General features: G+C 38.7%; 1 protein-coding gene across 2 annotated transcripts in view; it reads left to right on the top strand.

Moving 5' to 3' along the window:
- Window positions 1-6641, top strand: part of LOC108434111 (neprilysin) — an 87858-nt gene extending 81217 nt beyond the window's left edge. For both annotated transcript variants that reach the window (XM_017709021.2, XM_017709023.2), the window contains exons 22-23: window positions 1848-1924; window positions 2754-6641. In XM_017709021.2, coding sequence (XP_017564510.1) covers window positions 1848-1924; window positions 2754-2853 — 177 coding nt within the window. In that variant the 3' untranslated portion in view covers window positions 2854-6641. The remainder of the gene's footprint in view (window positions 1-1847; window positions 1925-2753) is intronic.
- The last annotated feature ends 11157 nt before the right edge of the window (window positions 6642-17798 follow it).

The following is a 17798-nucleotide window of genomic DNA, read 5'->3' as shown; positions in this document are numbered from 1 at the left end:
CCATGTGGTTGCTAAGGCATTGCTAGGCCATTGCTATGGTATCCCAGGCAGCTGCTAAGGTGTTGTTTGGCTGTTGCTATGTTATCCCAGGTAGTTGCTAAGGTGTTGCTTGGCTGTTGCTATAGTATCCCAAGTAGTTGCTAAGATGTTGCTTGGCTGTTGCTGTAGTGTCCCAGGTAGCTGCTAAGGTGTTGCTAGGCTGTTGCTGTAGTATCCCAGGTAGTTGCTAAGATGTTGCTTGGCTGTTGCTGTAGTGTCCCAGGTAGTTGCTAAGATGTTGCTTGGCTGTTGCTGTAGTGCCCCAGATAGTTGCTAAAGTGTTGCTTGGTTGTTGCTGTAGTATCCCAAGTAGTTGCTAAGATGTTGCTTGGCTGTTGCTGTAGTGTCCCATGTAGTTGCTAAAGTGTTGCTTGGTTGTTGCTGTAGTATCCCAGGTAGCTGCTAAGGTGTTGCTAGGCTGTTGCTGTAGTTTCCCAAGTAGTTGTAAGGTGTTGCATGGTTGTTGCTGTAGTATCCCAGGTAGTTGCTAAGGTGTTACTTGGCTGTTGCTGTAGTATCCCAGGTTGTTGCTAAAGTGTTGCTTGGTTGTTGCTGTAGTATCCCAAAGGTTGCTAAGGCATTGCAAGGCCATTACTATGGTATCCCAGGTAGCTGCTAAGGTGTTGCTAGACTGTTGCTGTAGTATCCCAAGTAGTTGTAAGGTGTTGCTTGGCTGTTGCTGTAGTAACCCAGGTAGTTGCCAAGGTGTTGCTTGGCTGTTGCTGTAATATCCCATGTGATTGCTAAGGTGTTGACAGGCCACTGCTATGTTATCCCAGGTCCTTGCTAAGGCATTGGTTTGGCTGTTGCTATGATATCCCAGGTAGTTGCTAAGGTGTTTCTAAGCTGTTGCTGTAGTATCCCAAGTAATTGTAAGGTGTTGCGTGGCTGTTGCTGTAGTAACCCAGGTAGTTGCCAAGGTGTTGCTTGGCTGTTGCTGTAGTATCCCATGTGGTTCCTAAGGCATTGCTAGGCCATTGCTATGGTATCCCAGGCAGCTGCTAAGGTGTTGTTTGGCTGTTGCTATGTTATCCCAGGTAGTTGCTAAGGTGTTGCTTGGCTGTTGCTGTAGTATCTCAGGTAGTTGCTAAGGTGTTGCCTGGCTGTTGCTGTTGTATTCCAGAGGTTGCTAAGGTGTTGCTTGGCTATTGTTGTAGTATCCCAAGTAATTGCTATGGCATTGCTAGGCCAGTGCTATGGTATCCCAAGTAACTTCTAAAGTGTTGCTTGGCTGTTGCTGTGGTATCCTTGGTGGCTGCTAAGGTGTTTCCAGACTGTCGATGTTGTTGCTTTTGATGTCAAATTGACATAACACTTATGTCAAACTACATTAATATGTTTTACCATTGGCTTGTCATGACACTTTTTTGGGTCCCAAGTGATGGTAAAATTATAAAGAAAGCTGTATAATATCCAGAGTGAAGGAGTACACTAATAATTCTTGTTTCAAAAGAGATGATCACATCTTGAGATAGAGAGCTCACTATAAAGTACATAGAAATATTGTCCATATTGTATAATAACTCAGCACTCTAAATTTTGAATAAAACATCAACATCAATTTCATATATGGTCTGATTTATTATATTTAAATCTACACTGTATAAGTTATTATTGTATGTAAAATAGCACAAACTAATAATGTAACGAGTGATTCCAAAACATTAGGTTGAATGGGATTGTTACCATGATACATGGACCATATATATATGATATATATGATATATCATGTTCTTGAAAAACACATATTAGCATAAAATTTCTCACATTTCTCACCATTTTTCAAGCTTAACCTTTTCCTTCTCCAGATTTGGTGTGGGACACATAGACCGGAACATGCTGTTAATTCCATCAAAACTGATGTCCACAGTCCAGGGAAGTTCAGGTATGATCACCTTCTCAGAAATTGTTCATCTTCGTTTGATACGAGTTCATCTTCGAACTGATACGAGTCGTCTTCAGGTCAACTTCAGCACTAATGTACTTAAAGGAAACACACTTTGTGTGCAGAAGTTTGGGCACCGCTGGTCTTGTCAAATGACCTGTTTTGTTGATTTTCTAGGTGAAAACACATTGCAGTGCCAAAACTTTTGTACATACTATATTTTATGTGTATTTTCTCCCCAGTCTGTTAAATTAAGCAAAGAAACAGTACATGACCTTTATACATTTCAAATGTACATGTGACAATGTCCATGTGACTAGCGGTTAGTTTTATGCTAACATAGGTACTGCTAGCACAAATGAAATGAAATGTTTTATTTTTCTCCTACATGTTCAATTAAGCAAAAAGTAAAATAGCAGAATAATGAAAAATACACATGTGATAATGTCCATGTTACTAGCAGTTAGCTTCATGTTAACATATGATCTGGAATCCCGTAGAAGTGAAAGAATAAATCACATTGTAGCTTTTATTTTTTCCCCTGATATGTTAAATTAAGCACAAAAGTAAGTGTCCTTTAAATGTGGCATTGTTTGTATGACTAGCGGTTAGCCACATGCTAATATACTTGAGTCCCAGAAGAGCGCAAGCACAAGTTAACATTATTTTAGAGCTTTGAGATTTGTGGTCTGCACTAAAGGCCTTGCTCTAAATGTCATGGGTTGCCATTTCTGATGATTAGCATATATGTGAAATAGAAATTGGAGGGTTTTTTTGTTTGTTTTTTGGTCAGCTACTGAATAATCTGTGCTTTCAATCCTGCCTGCAGGGTTCTAGGGTCCTTGCAGAATTTCCCAGAGTTTGCCAAAGCTTTCCAGTGCCAGAGAAACGACTACATGGTGCCTGAAAAGACTTGCCGGGTGTGGTGATCACTCCCCATATTGAGAGAATGAGAGCCTTCAGTGAGCCCTCATGGCCCTGACGCCCTCTCTTCTCTCTTCTGACTGTGTGACCGCCCATGGTCCAGGCTGGAAATGTTCTCTGATGTTCTCCACAGGGTACATAACACTCAACTTCACCAGTGCACTTCAATCATGTACAGAAATGGGACACAGTCTTAGTCTAATCCTACATGTAACAGTCTACTTAGTTGATTTTAGCCAACGAGATCATCACATGAACCGTGGTTCTTGCTGTTTATGTTATGGTGATGTTCTATCAGATCTAAAGGCAATGTAAAGTTATTTTAAGATTTAAAGCTATTCATGTCAATATCAAGTCAAACTGTGAACGGGGGATATCAGTAGCATTTTGTATGATAAATACTTCTACGTATAGCAACTTTAATTATCTTTGGTCAGCTGATTTAGTATTAGACACTTCCCATACATGAAATACTTCTCGCACATGCCAAAAAGGTAATTTCATTGGCCTTAAGGTAGATGAGTACAGCAAATTTAGCTTAGTTCATTGAAATGAGTATACTCCCACTGTATACCAACACAGTAGGATTTAAATGAGAAATCATATGTGGATATATTTTATTAGGCTTCAGAAATGTTGCATTTATCAGTGAATGGCATGTGATGCGTTGAATGTTAAATGAATAATGATGCAGGTGAACACAGTATGGATATAAACGTTATTTGAAAATCAAAGTGAGAAATTTGGAAGCCCTGAAGATTTGTAACCATATTAGTCTCTTGATTCTTCAATTGATTTAAACATGCTGGATGTTTAATGGTATATGTACATTGCACAGTATATGACATTTGACTTAGAATTGTATTTTTTTTTTTTTTCAAAGTACAGTGCTGTGAAAAATGGCCCCTTCCTGATTTTCTATATTATTGCATATTTGACACGGTGGGTACTTTAAGATTTTTTTAAGATTAAGAGACCCTTCTTAGTCCCACAATGGGGAAATTCCACCTCCACCTCCCATCTGTGCAGTGAAACCCCACATACTAGAGGGCAGTGAGCACACTTGCCCAGGAGCAGTGGACAGCCCTATCTGCAGGGAGCAGTGTTCCCCCCAGAGAGGAAGGCCAATTGTGCCTCTAGAACTCCTGGCTTCGGATAGCTGTAGCATCACCAGGGATAGAACTCGCAATCTCCTGATGTCAGTGCCAACACTTAAACAGTTGGGCCACTCAGGAGCCATCAGAGAATTCTTAAGGAGACTGTCAGTTTATTTGTCCATAAGCTGGAACACAATCAGGTCATACAGCAAAAAAAATATTGAAAACAGAAAAGAAAATCCACATCTGAACAGCTGAAAAGAGACAAAATAATATTTAGAAGTGGCCTAGTCAAAGTACTGACTTGAAACTAACAGAGATGCTGTGACAGAGGAGCAGTTCATGGAATTAAAGCAGTTCTGCAAACAAGAGTGGGCTCAAATTCCACCATAACTATCTGAAAGGCTGATATCAAATCTTAGCACTTGTCGGTTGCAGTTAGGTCGAAAGTTTGAACAAGTCCTAAAAATGTTTTGTGTTTGAAACAATTCTGTTTGCCTGATATCTTTGATTAAATATGCAGCAATGAAGAACATCTCAGGTACTTTTTCACAGCATTGTCACTGATTTAAAGAGGGAAGGATATATCTAATATGCCAAGATGTATAGGTATACACACAGTGTGTGTATGTGTGAGTGAGATGTATGTGTGGTATCTTTTCCTTTAATCTGTATGGTGGCCTTGATGTATGCAGGTACGTTTGAGTATGTGACGAATCGTTCTTCTACCTATTGAACATCAAAGCGAGAATGCCTTAAGATAATCCAGTGCTTTCGCCACAATGGTTTGTTTCAAAAGTGCAAGCTTCTGTACACATTCAGCTTCGTCAACATAAACAACTGCCATTCATGCCAAAGACGTTAACAATTACACTGTCACCCCGTGACCTTGAGGGATTTCACTGAACCAGAATGCTATTTTTGCAACCTCTGGTCCAAAACAGTTCCATCGTCTGGAGCGCAACCTCACACGCAATCGCATAAAAAGTCAAATATGGTTAAAATAGTTTCACTTGTGATCAGGGGACTGTCTCACAAAGCATGTTCAACTTGAAAGGGGAGTTTTAGCTTTACAAATCCTAATAAATGCAAATGCTCTTAACTTGAGCTGCAATAGCAGTTAACAGCTTTTGGTAACACTTTGCTGAAGGGCAGTGTTTGTTATGCTACATGTTACATACATAAGCATGTCAACTAAAAACTGATTTAGACCCATTTAACAATTGCAAAGGCTTATTTCAATATTCTGTCATAAAGCTGACATAACACCTACACTATATGGCCAAAAATATGTGTACACATTTCTTAATTATTGAGTTCAGTTGTTTTAGCCACAGTCATTGCTAACAGGTGTGTCAAATCAAGCACATAGCCATGCAGTCTCCATAGACAAACACTGGCAGTAGAATGGGTCATACAGAGGAGCATCATCATGTAAGCAACATCAGCATAAGAAGCTTCATGAAATGGGTTTTATGGCTGAACAGCTGCACACAAGCTTAAGAATGCTATGTACAATGCTAAGCGTCGGCTGGGGTGGTGTAAATCATGCTGTCACTGGATGCTGGAACGGTAGAAATGTGCGCTCTGGAGTGATTAATCACGCTTCACTATCTGGCTGTCTGATGGATGAATCTGAGTTTGGCACTTGCCAGGAGAACACTATCTACCAGAATGCATAATGCCAACAGTAAAGTTTGGTGGAGGAGGGATAATGGGCTGGGGCTATTTTTCAGGGTTTGGGCCCCTTAGTTCCAGTGAAGGGTGATGTTAATGTTAATGGAGCAGCACACAAAGACATTTCAGGAAATTACAAGCTTCAATTTGGTGGCAGCAGTTTGGGGAAGATCCTTTCCTGTTCCAGCATGACTGTAATATAGTAATTCACTATAATTACAAAGCTGATGATGTAATATTACTTTAATTCAACTTTTGTTGACAAAGAAAATAAAAACAAAAAGTGGCCTGAAACATGACCAAAGCAGTCCATCTCCATCACAAGGCTGTCCTTGCTTGGTCAAGAGCTCACACCTGATTGGTCCAGGAGCTGTTTATGATCTGAAATCTTAAACTTGGTGGGCCCTGAAGCAGGTTAGGCAGTCAATAATAAGTTGCCATGATAAGTTGCCATGGTGATGTAGCCCAGTTAAAAGTAATCCATCTCTTCTGTTGTGAGACAGAAGATCCAGGGTTAGATCGAACTAGGCTCAAAAGTAGCTGGCAAAACATGAAATCCTGCTTTGTGAGACAGGCCCCAGGTACGGCTAACTTACTTGTCTTGCTTGAGTTGTATGAGATGCATACTTCGCTTATGAGTTGTACCTAGATGTATATTTTCTTCCCCTCTGTGCAGTCATTGGGGTTCTGTTGAAGGGAAGCTATGAATCAGTAACCACTGGATTTGTCAACCAGGAACAAAACAAAAAAAAAAAAACAACCACAAAAGCTACTCTTTTTTCTGTTTGCATTTGTTCATTTATTTACATACAGACACCTCAAGGGCCTTCATGTTGTTCAGTTCATTTAGCTTCCATTCATTTAGCCTTGAGTCATGTAACACTTGAGTCTGACGAAATCCATCTCAACTTGTCCACACGCAGACAGATATACCTCAGATGCCTGTATTTAGATACTTTGTAATAATAAGCATCTTCAAGAAGAGAAATTTGTTTTAATAATAAATCATTATTGCAAAATCTGCCTGTCAGTGTCTTTATTCTTTAGCCAGCAGGTCTTTTTGAAGGACTTCCATTTTCCTTGATTAGGCTATTACTCATATTTGCAGTCAGTGATATATCTAGATCTTCCAGAAGGCCTGGAGTTCATTTTTTTTCTCACAATACTGGTCCCAAATCAAAACAGGGCCAATTCCAAATTCAATATCTAATTATTTTCATAGTTGATCTGAAATTTAAGACATTCAGGAGCCAGCTCACTTGACTGTATCTACCTCAATTTCACAAGAAACCAAGATCCTTGTTTCCAACCAAAACTTCAGAAAAAAATTGTTTTGATAGAGTTTAAATACAATAAAATGGTTATTATATTAAAAGAAAATGACCTGCATACTAAAACTATTTATTTTCATGGAAAACATAGGACTTTCTGAAGGGCTAGAGGCCCCAGAGGGTTTCCCATTGATTTTTGTGTGAAGTAGCTTTGAGTGTCATTAAGATATTTGGATGTCTGGATCTTTTTACCATGATAAAATGTATGGAACAAAATTTTAGGTCTCACTTTATTTGGATAGTCCACTATAATCTACAGATTATCTCTACAGATTAGTCTACAGATATAGTCTACAGATTATCACTACAGATTAGTCTACAGATTATCTCTACAGATTAGTCTACAGATATAGTCTACAGATTATCACTACAGATTAGTCTACAGATTATCTCTACAGATTAGTCTACAGATTAGTCTACAGATATAGTCTACAGATTATCACTACAGATTAGTCTACAGATTATCTCTACAGATTAGTCTATAGATATAGTCTACAGATTATCACTACAGATTAGTCTACAGATTATCTCTACAGATTAGTCTACAGATATAGTCTACAGATTATCACTACAGATTAGTCTACAGATTATCTCTACAGATTAGTCTACAGATTAGTCTACAGATATAGTCTACAGATTATCTCTACAGATTACTCTACAGATTATCTCTACATATATAGTCTACAGATTATCTCTACAGATTACTCTACAGATTATCTCTACAGATATAGTCTACAGATTATCTCTGCAGATTAGTCTAAAGATATAGCATACAGATTATCTCTGCAGATATACTCTACAGATTATCTCTACAGATTACTCTACAGATTATCTCTACAGATATAGTCTACAGATTATCTCTGCAGATATAGTCTACAGTTTATCTCTGCAGATTAGTCTAAATATATAGTCTACAGATTATCTCTACAGATTAGTCTACAGATATAGTCTACAGATTATCTCTACAGATTAGTCTACAGATTAGTCTACAGATTATTCTACAGATTATTTCTACAGATTATTTCTACAGATTAGTCTACAGATTATCTCTACAGATTAGTCTACAGATTAGTCTACAGATTATTCTACAGATTATTTCTACAGATTAGTCTACAGATTATCTCTACAGATTAGTCTACAGATATAGTCTACAGATTATCTCTACAGAGTAGTCTACAGATTATTCTACAGATTATCTCTACAGATTATCTCTACAGATTAGTCTACAGATTAGTCTATAGATATAGTCTACAGATTATCTCTACAGATTACTCTACAGATTATCTCTACAGATTAGTCTACAGATATAGTCTACAGATTATCTACAGAGTTTAAAGAAAATTATGGTCAATATAATAGATATTTAATGGAATGTAACTTGAAAGTAAATTGGAAGTGGACATATGTTTTTTTTATTTTAAGATTTTGCATTTTAAGACTGAAATATTTAGGGATGACAGAAAAAAAATGAATATTTCGAATATGACCACAATGATACATCTGCTTCCCTACAGTCAGGAACAGCACAAAGTTTAATCGTTTTCCTTTACTGGGGCTCTCTGGTGGGTGTTAAATATACCCCATATTGCTCCACACCCGATTAGAAAGACTTTAACTGGTACGCTGATGGCAGGTCTCAGCAAGGGCTGAAATATGAGCCGCAGGCCAGTAATACCCACCTGACCAACAGCTCAGCATGGCATGCAGCCCCAGTCTCTTACATATGCTCATAAATACAAGTATGCATATACGCACATGCAGAAGAATTTATGTTCACTCCCCAACACGCACAAACTATTGTAGTTATATATGATTCAGTTTCCAGTATAGCTTGTGTTTTAACTTTATAATCCCCTAAACTCTAAGAACAGGGAAGCAATACTTCGTCTTTATTCTCATAACTACATATATATTAGTTATCCTCCTAGTTATCCATGTGCTTGCGTTTTGGTTTCAGTCTTCCATGTGCTTTTATTTACTTGTCCATGTGCTTTCGTTCAGCAGTGACACTGGACACAATGTTTCAAAACTCCAGCAGCACTGCTGTGTCTGATCCGCTCAGGCCAGCGCGACACACACTAACACACAACCACTACATCAGTAAAATGGCTGAGAATTGTGTGATCCACCACACAAATAAAACCTGCCCGGTGGGGGTCCTATATGGTCAGTTGAACTGATAAAATGGACAATTAGTGTACTTTGCATCCCTCCATTTTTAGGAGCCGGCTTTCCTAAGGAGAGAGGGCCGAGGGCCACGTCCACCCAGGCCCAATCAGTGCCCCTCGGCACAGTCCTACAGGCACTGTAATTACACACCTGGTTCTCTTTCTCGGTTCTATGCTGCAGTAGAAGAAGTTTGACCACCCCCACGGTGATGCTGGTGGAGAGGAGGATTTGGGTCATTGAGATCTAGTTTTATGTCAGCAAGATCATTTAGCGAGAGCACTGATACATGCTAACGCGAACATCACGTTCAAAGTCAAAGCCAGTGAAGGGCAAAAGACTGGTAGATGATGGACTATCATGACCAATCACTGACACAGGAGAAGGTGAGAAGCAGCCAAACAGCATAGAACTGCAGGAGTGTGCTTCAGATCCAGAAGAGTGAGAGGAAGTGAGCCAGGTCAGGATGTCCTTTAACACAACTCAACGCCTTGCGCATTCAGTTGCTTTTACCTGCTGAGCGCTAAAATTTCAACAAATACCCTCCACCAAAACTTTTTCAGTTTCTGGCCACCTGCTGGAGCAGGTTCTTTCTGACTATGACTTTTAGCAGGGTAGCAAAACTTAAAGTAAAGACGTTACTTAATGGTAACCATGTTCTTTTACAATTCAAGTAAAAAGACAGTCCTCAGATTACAGATACAGTCTAAAAATACGGTGATTACTGGCCGATTACTACGGAGCCCCTAAGGGGCCGTGGTTAAAAAGAAATATGTTAATGATATTGCATTCACTCGCCAATGTTTTACATTCCATTGCAAAATATATGCTTGTCAGACAGCAAGCAAACGTAGGACCAGAGGAGCCCAGCGACATTGCCTACATTAGAGCTTTGTTTTTCGCATTGCTATCCTTAAAAGCTGTTTTCCCAGTTCTGTCAGTCTGCGCTGAGTTTATTCAGCAGTCGTTCTCTGCAGTCTCTGTAAATGTAGCTTTTACTGTGTGAGGAAACTCGATCTCAGTTTCAGTTTGTGTCACTAACAGCAAAATCATGTTTGATTTTGAGAAGGACGCTATGTTATTATATCTCAGTCCAAGATCAACACAAATTCAATGAGCTGCTTCATGTCTGAGTTTAGGCAAAGCACAACTTTTGCAAGCAAATGCAAACCGTTGCATCGTAATGCAAAACATTTGCGAGGGAACGCAATGTCATCAACTTTTTTTCTTTTTTTTTTTAACCACGGCCCCTTAGGGGCTCTGAAGATTACATAAAAAAGCATTATAATAATTTTCTTGCTTTGCTCACCTCTGAGAGCTAAACGCATGTCTTTTTTAGTTTATTTTATTTGGCGAGATTGGTATGGATTTAATAGTTTTACTCTTAAGAGGCAAGTAATCCAAATTATTGGACAGTAATCTGATATTGCTACTTTAATACAGTAATCCATTGAATTTTTTACAGATTGCATTTTTAAACAAATCATCGTAGGTCTGTGATTGGATACATTTGGAAAGCAACCCTCCTGACCCCTGCTCTTGCCAGCTATAACTCACCAATTTGGAAGAACATCACACTAATGTTGCACTTATTCTAGGCTAGGTTACCATACCATCCTTTTATTTTTGTATTAGTTCTCCTTAGTTTTTTTTTTTTTTAATCTATTATATTTACTATTATATTATATTTCCTCTCATTTTATTTTAAGTTTTTATGATTACTTTTTTGTAAATTTGTGATATTGTACTATTACTTTACTAATTTCTTATCTATTTTTGATCTTAATTTCTTACCATTTAAAATATCAAGTTCTATTTTTTATCTACTTTTATCTTTTATTCACTGTTATTTTAAATTTTCTATTAAATGAAGTTATTATTTTCTTTGTCATGTCAATCCGTTTTTGTAAATGCTCGGCTACATTGAAAATGAGGGTTGCCCTCAATGTACTTCTGAGTCAAAATAAATGTTGATTGATTGATTGATTGATGAGTTCATTAGCCTGCCATACAAGCTTTATAATGCAAATTGTCTCTGAGAAATCTGAAAAGAGTGTACATTTATTTTCCGACCATTAGCTAACAGATCTCATCATAAGTAATGTTATTAATAGACATCAATTAAATTGCGTGTACAGTAACCCAGACGAGGTTTAACACGACTGAGCTTAGTTTTAGCACACAGGTCTTTTTTAGTGTCAGGAATGAAATAAAAACAGCACCACCAGATGATCAGCATAGGGCAGTTGTGGCATTATACGTACCTTCTCCACTAACATTGGATTTACCTTACAGCGAACCACAATGCTTGCCTCGCCAACAGATCCCTGTTTTGTGGGCATGTTGGCAAAACACCAGCAAGCTTAGCTGTCGACGCACATTCTACTGTCATAACATGCTAACTAACTGCTTATTTCTCCTCTATCTTCCAGTAACACTGATGTTAGTGTGTAGTTTGATTGTAGATGTTATATGTCATGGCACTTTGTAACAACCTGGTTGGCTGCCATCCAGTGAAATTTCCCTCTTGTTTACAAAATTGAGAAAAGCTTCATGCAGCTGCTGCTCCTGCAGTTGCCCATGCACATCTGTCTTTATAGAAATGAATGTTAGACAGTAATTCATAATCGCTTTGTTGTAATATAACTTTTGTGTAACACCTGTCCACCGTTTCTAAGTCTAACAATTCTGATAAATTTACTGCCGCCAGCATTCTTACTGCAGGCTTACTATGACTAGGTGCGTCCGTCATAATTTTGCAGTCCAGTGCTTTGTCTGGCTGTAAGCTTGGAATAATGGACTGCCTTTATTTTTGTTTTTGCTGTGTGTGTAGCTTTCAGCTTCTAAACTAGCAAGCTAGCAGAGTAAACCGATCAAGTTACAGCATACATAACAGATGGAGCAGTTTGCTACATAAATAGCAGTATGAGCACAGTGAATCGGATGATATATGGTGTTTTTATCTGCTCAAACACAGTTGTTGCCAAGATAAATGGTTTAAACAATATGCTTAGCTGCCAAAGACATTTTGTAAAAGGTCAGGTGCTGCACTTTTTGGCTGCATCTTAGGAAGAAAGAAAGAAAGCTGCCTACAATGAAAAGCACCTGCACGCAGCACTTGATACCCATGGTCAAATATGGTGGTGGATCACTGTTGCAGTGGGGCTGCTTTGCTGCTAGTAGTCCTTTAAAGATAATGTGGAGTTTTAATAAGGAGTTTCCTCAAAAGTTACTGCTTTAAAATTACTAAAATAAGTTATAGTCATGTAGAAATCATTCATTTAAAAATGACTGAAATGTAAAAAAGTTATAGTCATATAGCCTGAGAAACACTGCCTGCACAACAAAAATATGAAAACAAGCCCATGAGCCAAATTAATGAGGAAAGTGCCCAACCAAAGGCCTTGGGGAGGGCAGGATGATGTGACACAGAAAGGATGAGAAAATTATATAAAAAATATATCTTAAGAGTGGTGGGAAATAAGGGCTTTCAAAAGACTCGGTAAACCAAGACGTAGTGGGAACCAAAAGGTGACTCAGGGACATATACCAAGGGGAGGGGTGAAGAGCTCAACCTGAAATGAGATAGGATGCTGTGTGTTGATCTCTGCATTTAGTTGTCTGGGAACCATCTTGCCACCTGAAGCTCAATAAACGAAGAGGGCCTTTTCCTCCCTTCCACAAGAACTCAGCAGCTGAAGTCTTTTATTCTACTTTTATTTATTTTTCAAAGTGATTAGACAATAATTAGAACAAAATCACAGTACAGAATAGTCTTAGTATTTAAACCTCATATGTTGGGGCTTTGGGCAAGGAGAAAAAAGCTCTTGGTCCAGACAATAATCAGTTGCACAATGAATTCCTCTGGACACCAGGTTTTATACCAGGACAAACAGGATTGCCTCTACTAGAAGGCTGCAGCCTAGGCACACATACTTTCAGTAAGATAATGACCCCAAACACACCTCAAAATCCATGCAGAAGTAGTTATGGGATATATATATATATATATATATATATATATATATATATATATATATAGCTAGATAGATAGATCGAGGGATAGGGAGGGAGAGTGAGAGCCAGAGAGTGGGGTTAAAGTTTGGGCAACCTGCCACACCAGCAGCATGACCTTTCCTACTCCAAAAGTCAGCAGCAGCAGTGGCCAGGCGCTAATGAGGCTGCTGAAGTTTCAGCCATACCTTCCTTATGCTTCCCAGAAAGAGAGAGGTGCACACAGAGGGGTGCACAGGGCAAGGCACCATGTCTTAGGGCTATAAAACTGTCCAAAACTGACCCCCCCACCTTCTCCACAAGCATTGGCTATTTCCCTTGACATGACCCCTGCTGTGGGTTGACCTGTGGGTGAACCCCTGTGGTGCAGGGTTGCTGGTATGTGGTGGCACAAGGCCATGGCATGTCTGGAAGGCCGGGCAGTGCATTTTGTTGTCCGCAGCTCACGGCGTTCTGCGAATCATGGCAATCTGATATCTGTCAGGCACACATACACACACTCTCTGTAACACTCAGCACTCCTACTTAGCCATCCACACACAAACACACACACATTCTGTCACACTCACCACCGTCCTTACAAACACACACACATATACTCTCATATACAGCCCCAGTACATTGGCATAAGTGTAGTGTAAATGAAGGCTCATGTTTGCAGCTCGGATTCATAGTCTACATGTTGTATACTAACATCTAAACCCTCAGGGCCTTCTAGGACTTCAGGGAACATTTAATGACTTTTGTAAACTTAGAAATACATATTTTTTATTATTTAAGTCATTCATATTTAAAGTAAACTGCACTGTGTACATTTGGGGGATTTGGAGACCTCCCTGGTGGAAATGTGTAACTGCATCTGATGTTCATTACATTTTGTATCGTAGGTTGTGCTTCAGATCTCCTCCTCGAGTGGATGAATCTGATGATTATGAGCATGTCGAAAGAGTATTCAATGAGAATTCAGTCAAACCTGGGTAAAGAATGTGTCTTTTGAGGATATAAATCTACTATTGCCATCATATCTTCATCAATGTAATGTTAATCTGACACTTATGATTCTTTTTAAAGATTTTACTTCTTTCAATTTCACAAAATAAAAGTACTGCTTCAATAGTATCATCTGTACTGCCTGTTGGGTTAAAATCATGAACTAAAATGGTCCAGTCTGGATTTTTTTTCACCCATTGGTATCTAGGTACACATAGCCAAGCAAGCTTCCCTGTTGATTAGGACATCAGGGGCTGAACTGAAGGCCAAAATAACCATTAGGTACAGGTTTTATGTGATGTTTTGAGAAGTAAATATAAAATGTGATAAAAATTTAACTATAAAAAAGGAAAACAAATTAAAAAATGTTTGAAAATGAATGAAAAGCTACAGAGAAAATGGGGCTCCTTACAACCACCTGGAAGACCTGGTAGGCACCAAAACTGCCCCCATCAGATAAACAGCACTTAAAGCTTCCATCTTTGAGAGAGAGGAGAAAATCAAGCTGCTTCAGATCTGAAAAAACTCACAGGGGTTTCTGTCCATCCTTCCACTGTCAGAAGACGACTCAGCACTATGGCTGTGAAAGGACGTGTAGCTGATCAAGAAGAACCTCACTAAGAAAAGGAAAATAAATAAATAAATAAATATAAATAAATAAAAAATATTTGCACTAAAATATCTAAACTGGACATCTGAAATGTGGAGCAAGGATTTAAAGAGGCTAAATTTAGAAATGGAATTGCTTGAACCGTGAGAAGCAGAAAGCACAACCAACTTCGAAGACTGAACTTTGGAGGTCTGAAAACTTCAGATTTCTTTGAAAAGCTCAACGCAAGTCTCCTGAAAAGAATGGAACCTGGAATAAAAGCAAAGGGTGGACACTTGAAACACTGAAAATGTGATATTATATTTGACTGTTGAAGCTTTTGTGTAATTTACAAATAAAAACAAGTTTATTTGTATAGCACATTCAAACTGCCTTGCACAAACTGAAAAATAAGCATATTCGATAATAACACAGCTTATGGCATTTCTGATTTAACACCTCCATGAGGCTTTTGCAAGGACGGATTATTATGTATGAGTCTTTGCCAGAACCCTATGGGAGGAAGATCACCAAAGCTACCACTTTCAGCTAATGAATAGCAGCCATAACTGAACAAAATCTTACGTGAAAGTAATGGCACCCTCTAAGCTGTTAATCAATTCTTGGGATACCCATGCTAACAAACTTTTTAAAAAGCTGAAAAAGCTTAGTTGGAATGAACTAGCAAATAAAATAAAATCAGGGATTAAAATAAAATAAAATGGTGCTAAGATAAAGTGTAGTGAGTTAAAATAAGGTACAACGCACTGAGCTCAAAATAAAAGACAACAATTAAAGACAATAAAATAAAGTGCATTGGAAGTTTTAACTTAAAGAGCTCAAAATAAAAGACAATGAGTGAAACAAGGGCTGAAAGATGTGGAATGCACACAATGGCTGCTTTAAACAGATATTAAAGAAAGTGGATACTGAAGTGAAAAAGTGGCTTTGGGTGGATATTAAAGAAATGAAGGGCAGTACTACATATGTCCCAATAATTCATATTCACATCAAGGGCACACTGAATACTGAATGAACAATTCATATCATCGTTATCAATATCTCAGCACATACATGCGCAGTTTTATTTCACCAGCTAAAGATAAATGACACCAGTGATGTTAACACATTGAAAAAGGATAATGTCCAGTTAACACCTTGAAATACTATTACAGTCTTATTACATATCAATTCTTATTATTCAATATCTACAGTGACTTTAATCAAACTGGCTGAGCTGTTCTATAGGATATAGACGTGTGTAATAAAACTTTGGGCCTGCCAGTGGGCCCTGGCCATTTAAGGGGTCAAAAAAAGACAACTACCCAGCTTTCCTGGTTTGCAATGATAAATACAGCAGGCATGGTTAAAACCATGATATGAGGCATTTATTAATTAAGTTTCCAAAAGTGTGCCATCATCACCATAATAATAATAATAATAATAATAATGATATTAATTGACCTTTATTAGTCCCACAATGGGGAAATTTCACCTCCGCAATATAACCCATCTGTGCAGTGAGACACACACACACTAGTGAAGACACACACTAGGGGGCAGTGAGCACACTTGCCAGGAGCAGTGGGCAGCCCTATCCACAGCACCCGGGGAGCAGTTGGGGGTTAGGTGTCTTGCTCAAGGGCACCTCAGTCATGTCCTGTTGGCTCAGGTGATCGAACCGGTGACCTTCCGGTCTCAAGGCTGGTTCCCTAACCACCCCCAATAATAATAATAATAATAATAATTTTTATTTATATAGCACTTTTCTTACCAGTGGCAGCTCAAAGTGCTTTACAGACATGTAATAAAACATAGTTATACATCATTAGTATTTATTTAGAATCAGAAGAAAATGCAAAAGATCAAATTAGAAGATGAACACCACGAGACGTAGAGTTTAAGTTAAACGCCAACTTAAAGAGGGACGTTTTTAGATGCTTTTTAAAAGTGAGCACTTGACTGTCTAATAAAAGGTGGAATTGGGCTCCACAGTTTAGAAGCATAATAACTGAAAGAGTCTCTCCATGTTTTCTGCATTTTACTGAGGGTATTTGTAGAAGGCCACTATCTGCAGATAGACTTAGCTTATGTGTCGGAACATAAACAGACAGACATTGTGTGATGTGAGCAGGTGCTATTTCATTGTGAGCTTTAAAAAACTAGTAGCAGAACCTTAAAATCTATCCTGAACGATACAGCGCAGTTCTAGAAGCACAATCCCAGTGCAAAAGTGCGCTTTCCTGTGGTTCTAAAAGGGACTGCAGGCAAATCCTTTTAACAAAAATCAGAAAACGTTGCAAAATGTCTTCACTGAGGAGCCTCTGTCCCTCTTAAACCCACCATTCAGTGACTGCTGACCTAGATTAGTGTGTAGAGTCAATAAACTGACTCAAAAATGTTATGGAATTTATACCGGAGGGCATTCTCCACAGTTCCAAACCTGCAGCACTTAAAACTCCCACCTATAAGAGATGAACACTATATTTCATCTTGCTTGATGCTCTGTACATGAGGAGAGAACATGTCATGCCTCAGGGTCAGCACACCACATTCCTCGGATATTTGTGGGCAACATTACGCAAATACAATGGCTATTAAACTTGCAGGGCTGATGGCAAACTAGCACAGCACTCACACAACACTCATTCTAAACCAGAGTGTGAGTATTCATTAAGATCTATGGGCCTGTAAGCCATACCAGATGTTCCTTTAAGCTTCACACCACTCTGCTCCTATGTGTTGGAGAGACTGGTGGGCTTTTAGGTTGTGTGGTGTTAGCAGGTAATTGTCTGAGTGGGTAAATGTGACTCTACACCTGGAGAGTGGTAGAACATTTAAATGTCAAAGTGTGTTTACAGGGAAAGGGCCGATAAGGCTGGGAATGCATGAGAGACAGGACTGCTGATGAGTGCCATATGTCTATTGCTGGCAGAGAAAAATTATTTGACCCATTTTTTAGGTAAACAAATAAGTGTTTTCGTACAATAGCTGAAATTTCGATGAATATGCGCATTGTTATTCTCAGCCGTGGTAGAAAGGAGCTATGTGGGACAAATAATTAAAGCGCAGAAAGTAGAATGTGT

Source organism: Pygocentrus nattereri, chromosome 7, assembly GCF_015220715.1.
Source record: "Pygocentrus nattereri isolate fPygNat1 chromosome 7, fPygNat1.pri, whole genome shotgun sequence".
Classification (NCBI taxonomy): Eukaryota; Metazoa; Chordata; class Actinopteri; order Characiformes; family Serrasalmidae; genus Pygocentrus; species Pygocentrus nattereri.
Note: the sequence above shows the minus strand (reverse complement) of the source record. Positions and strands in the feature narration are given on the sequence as shown.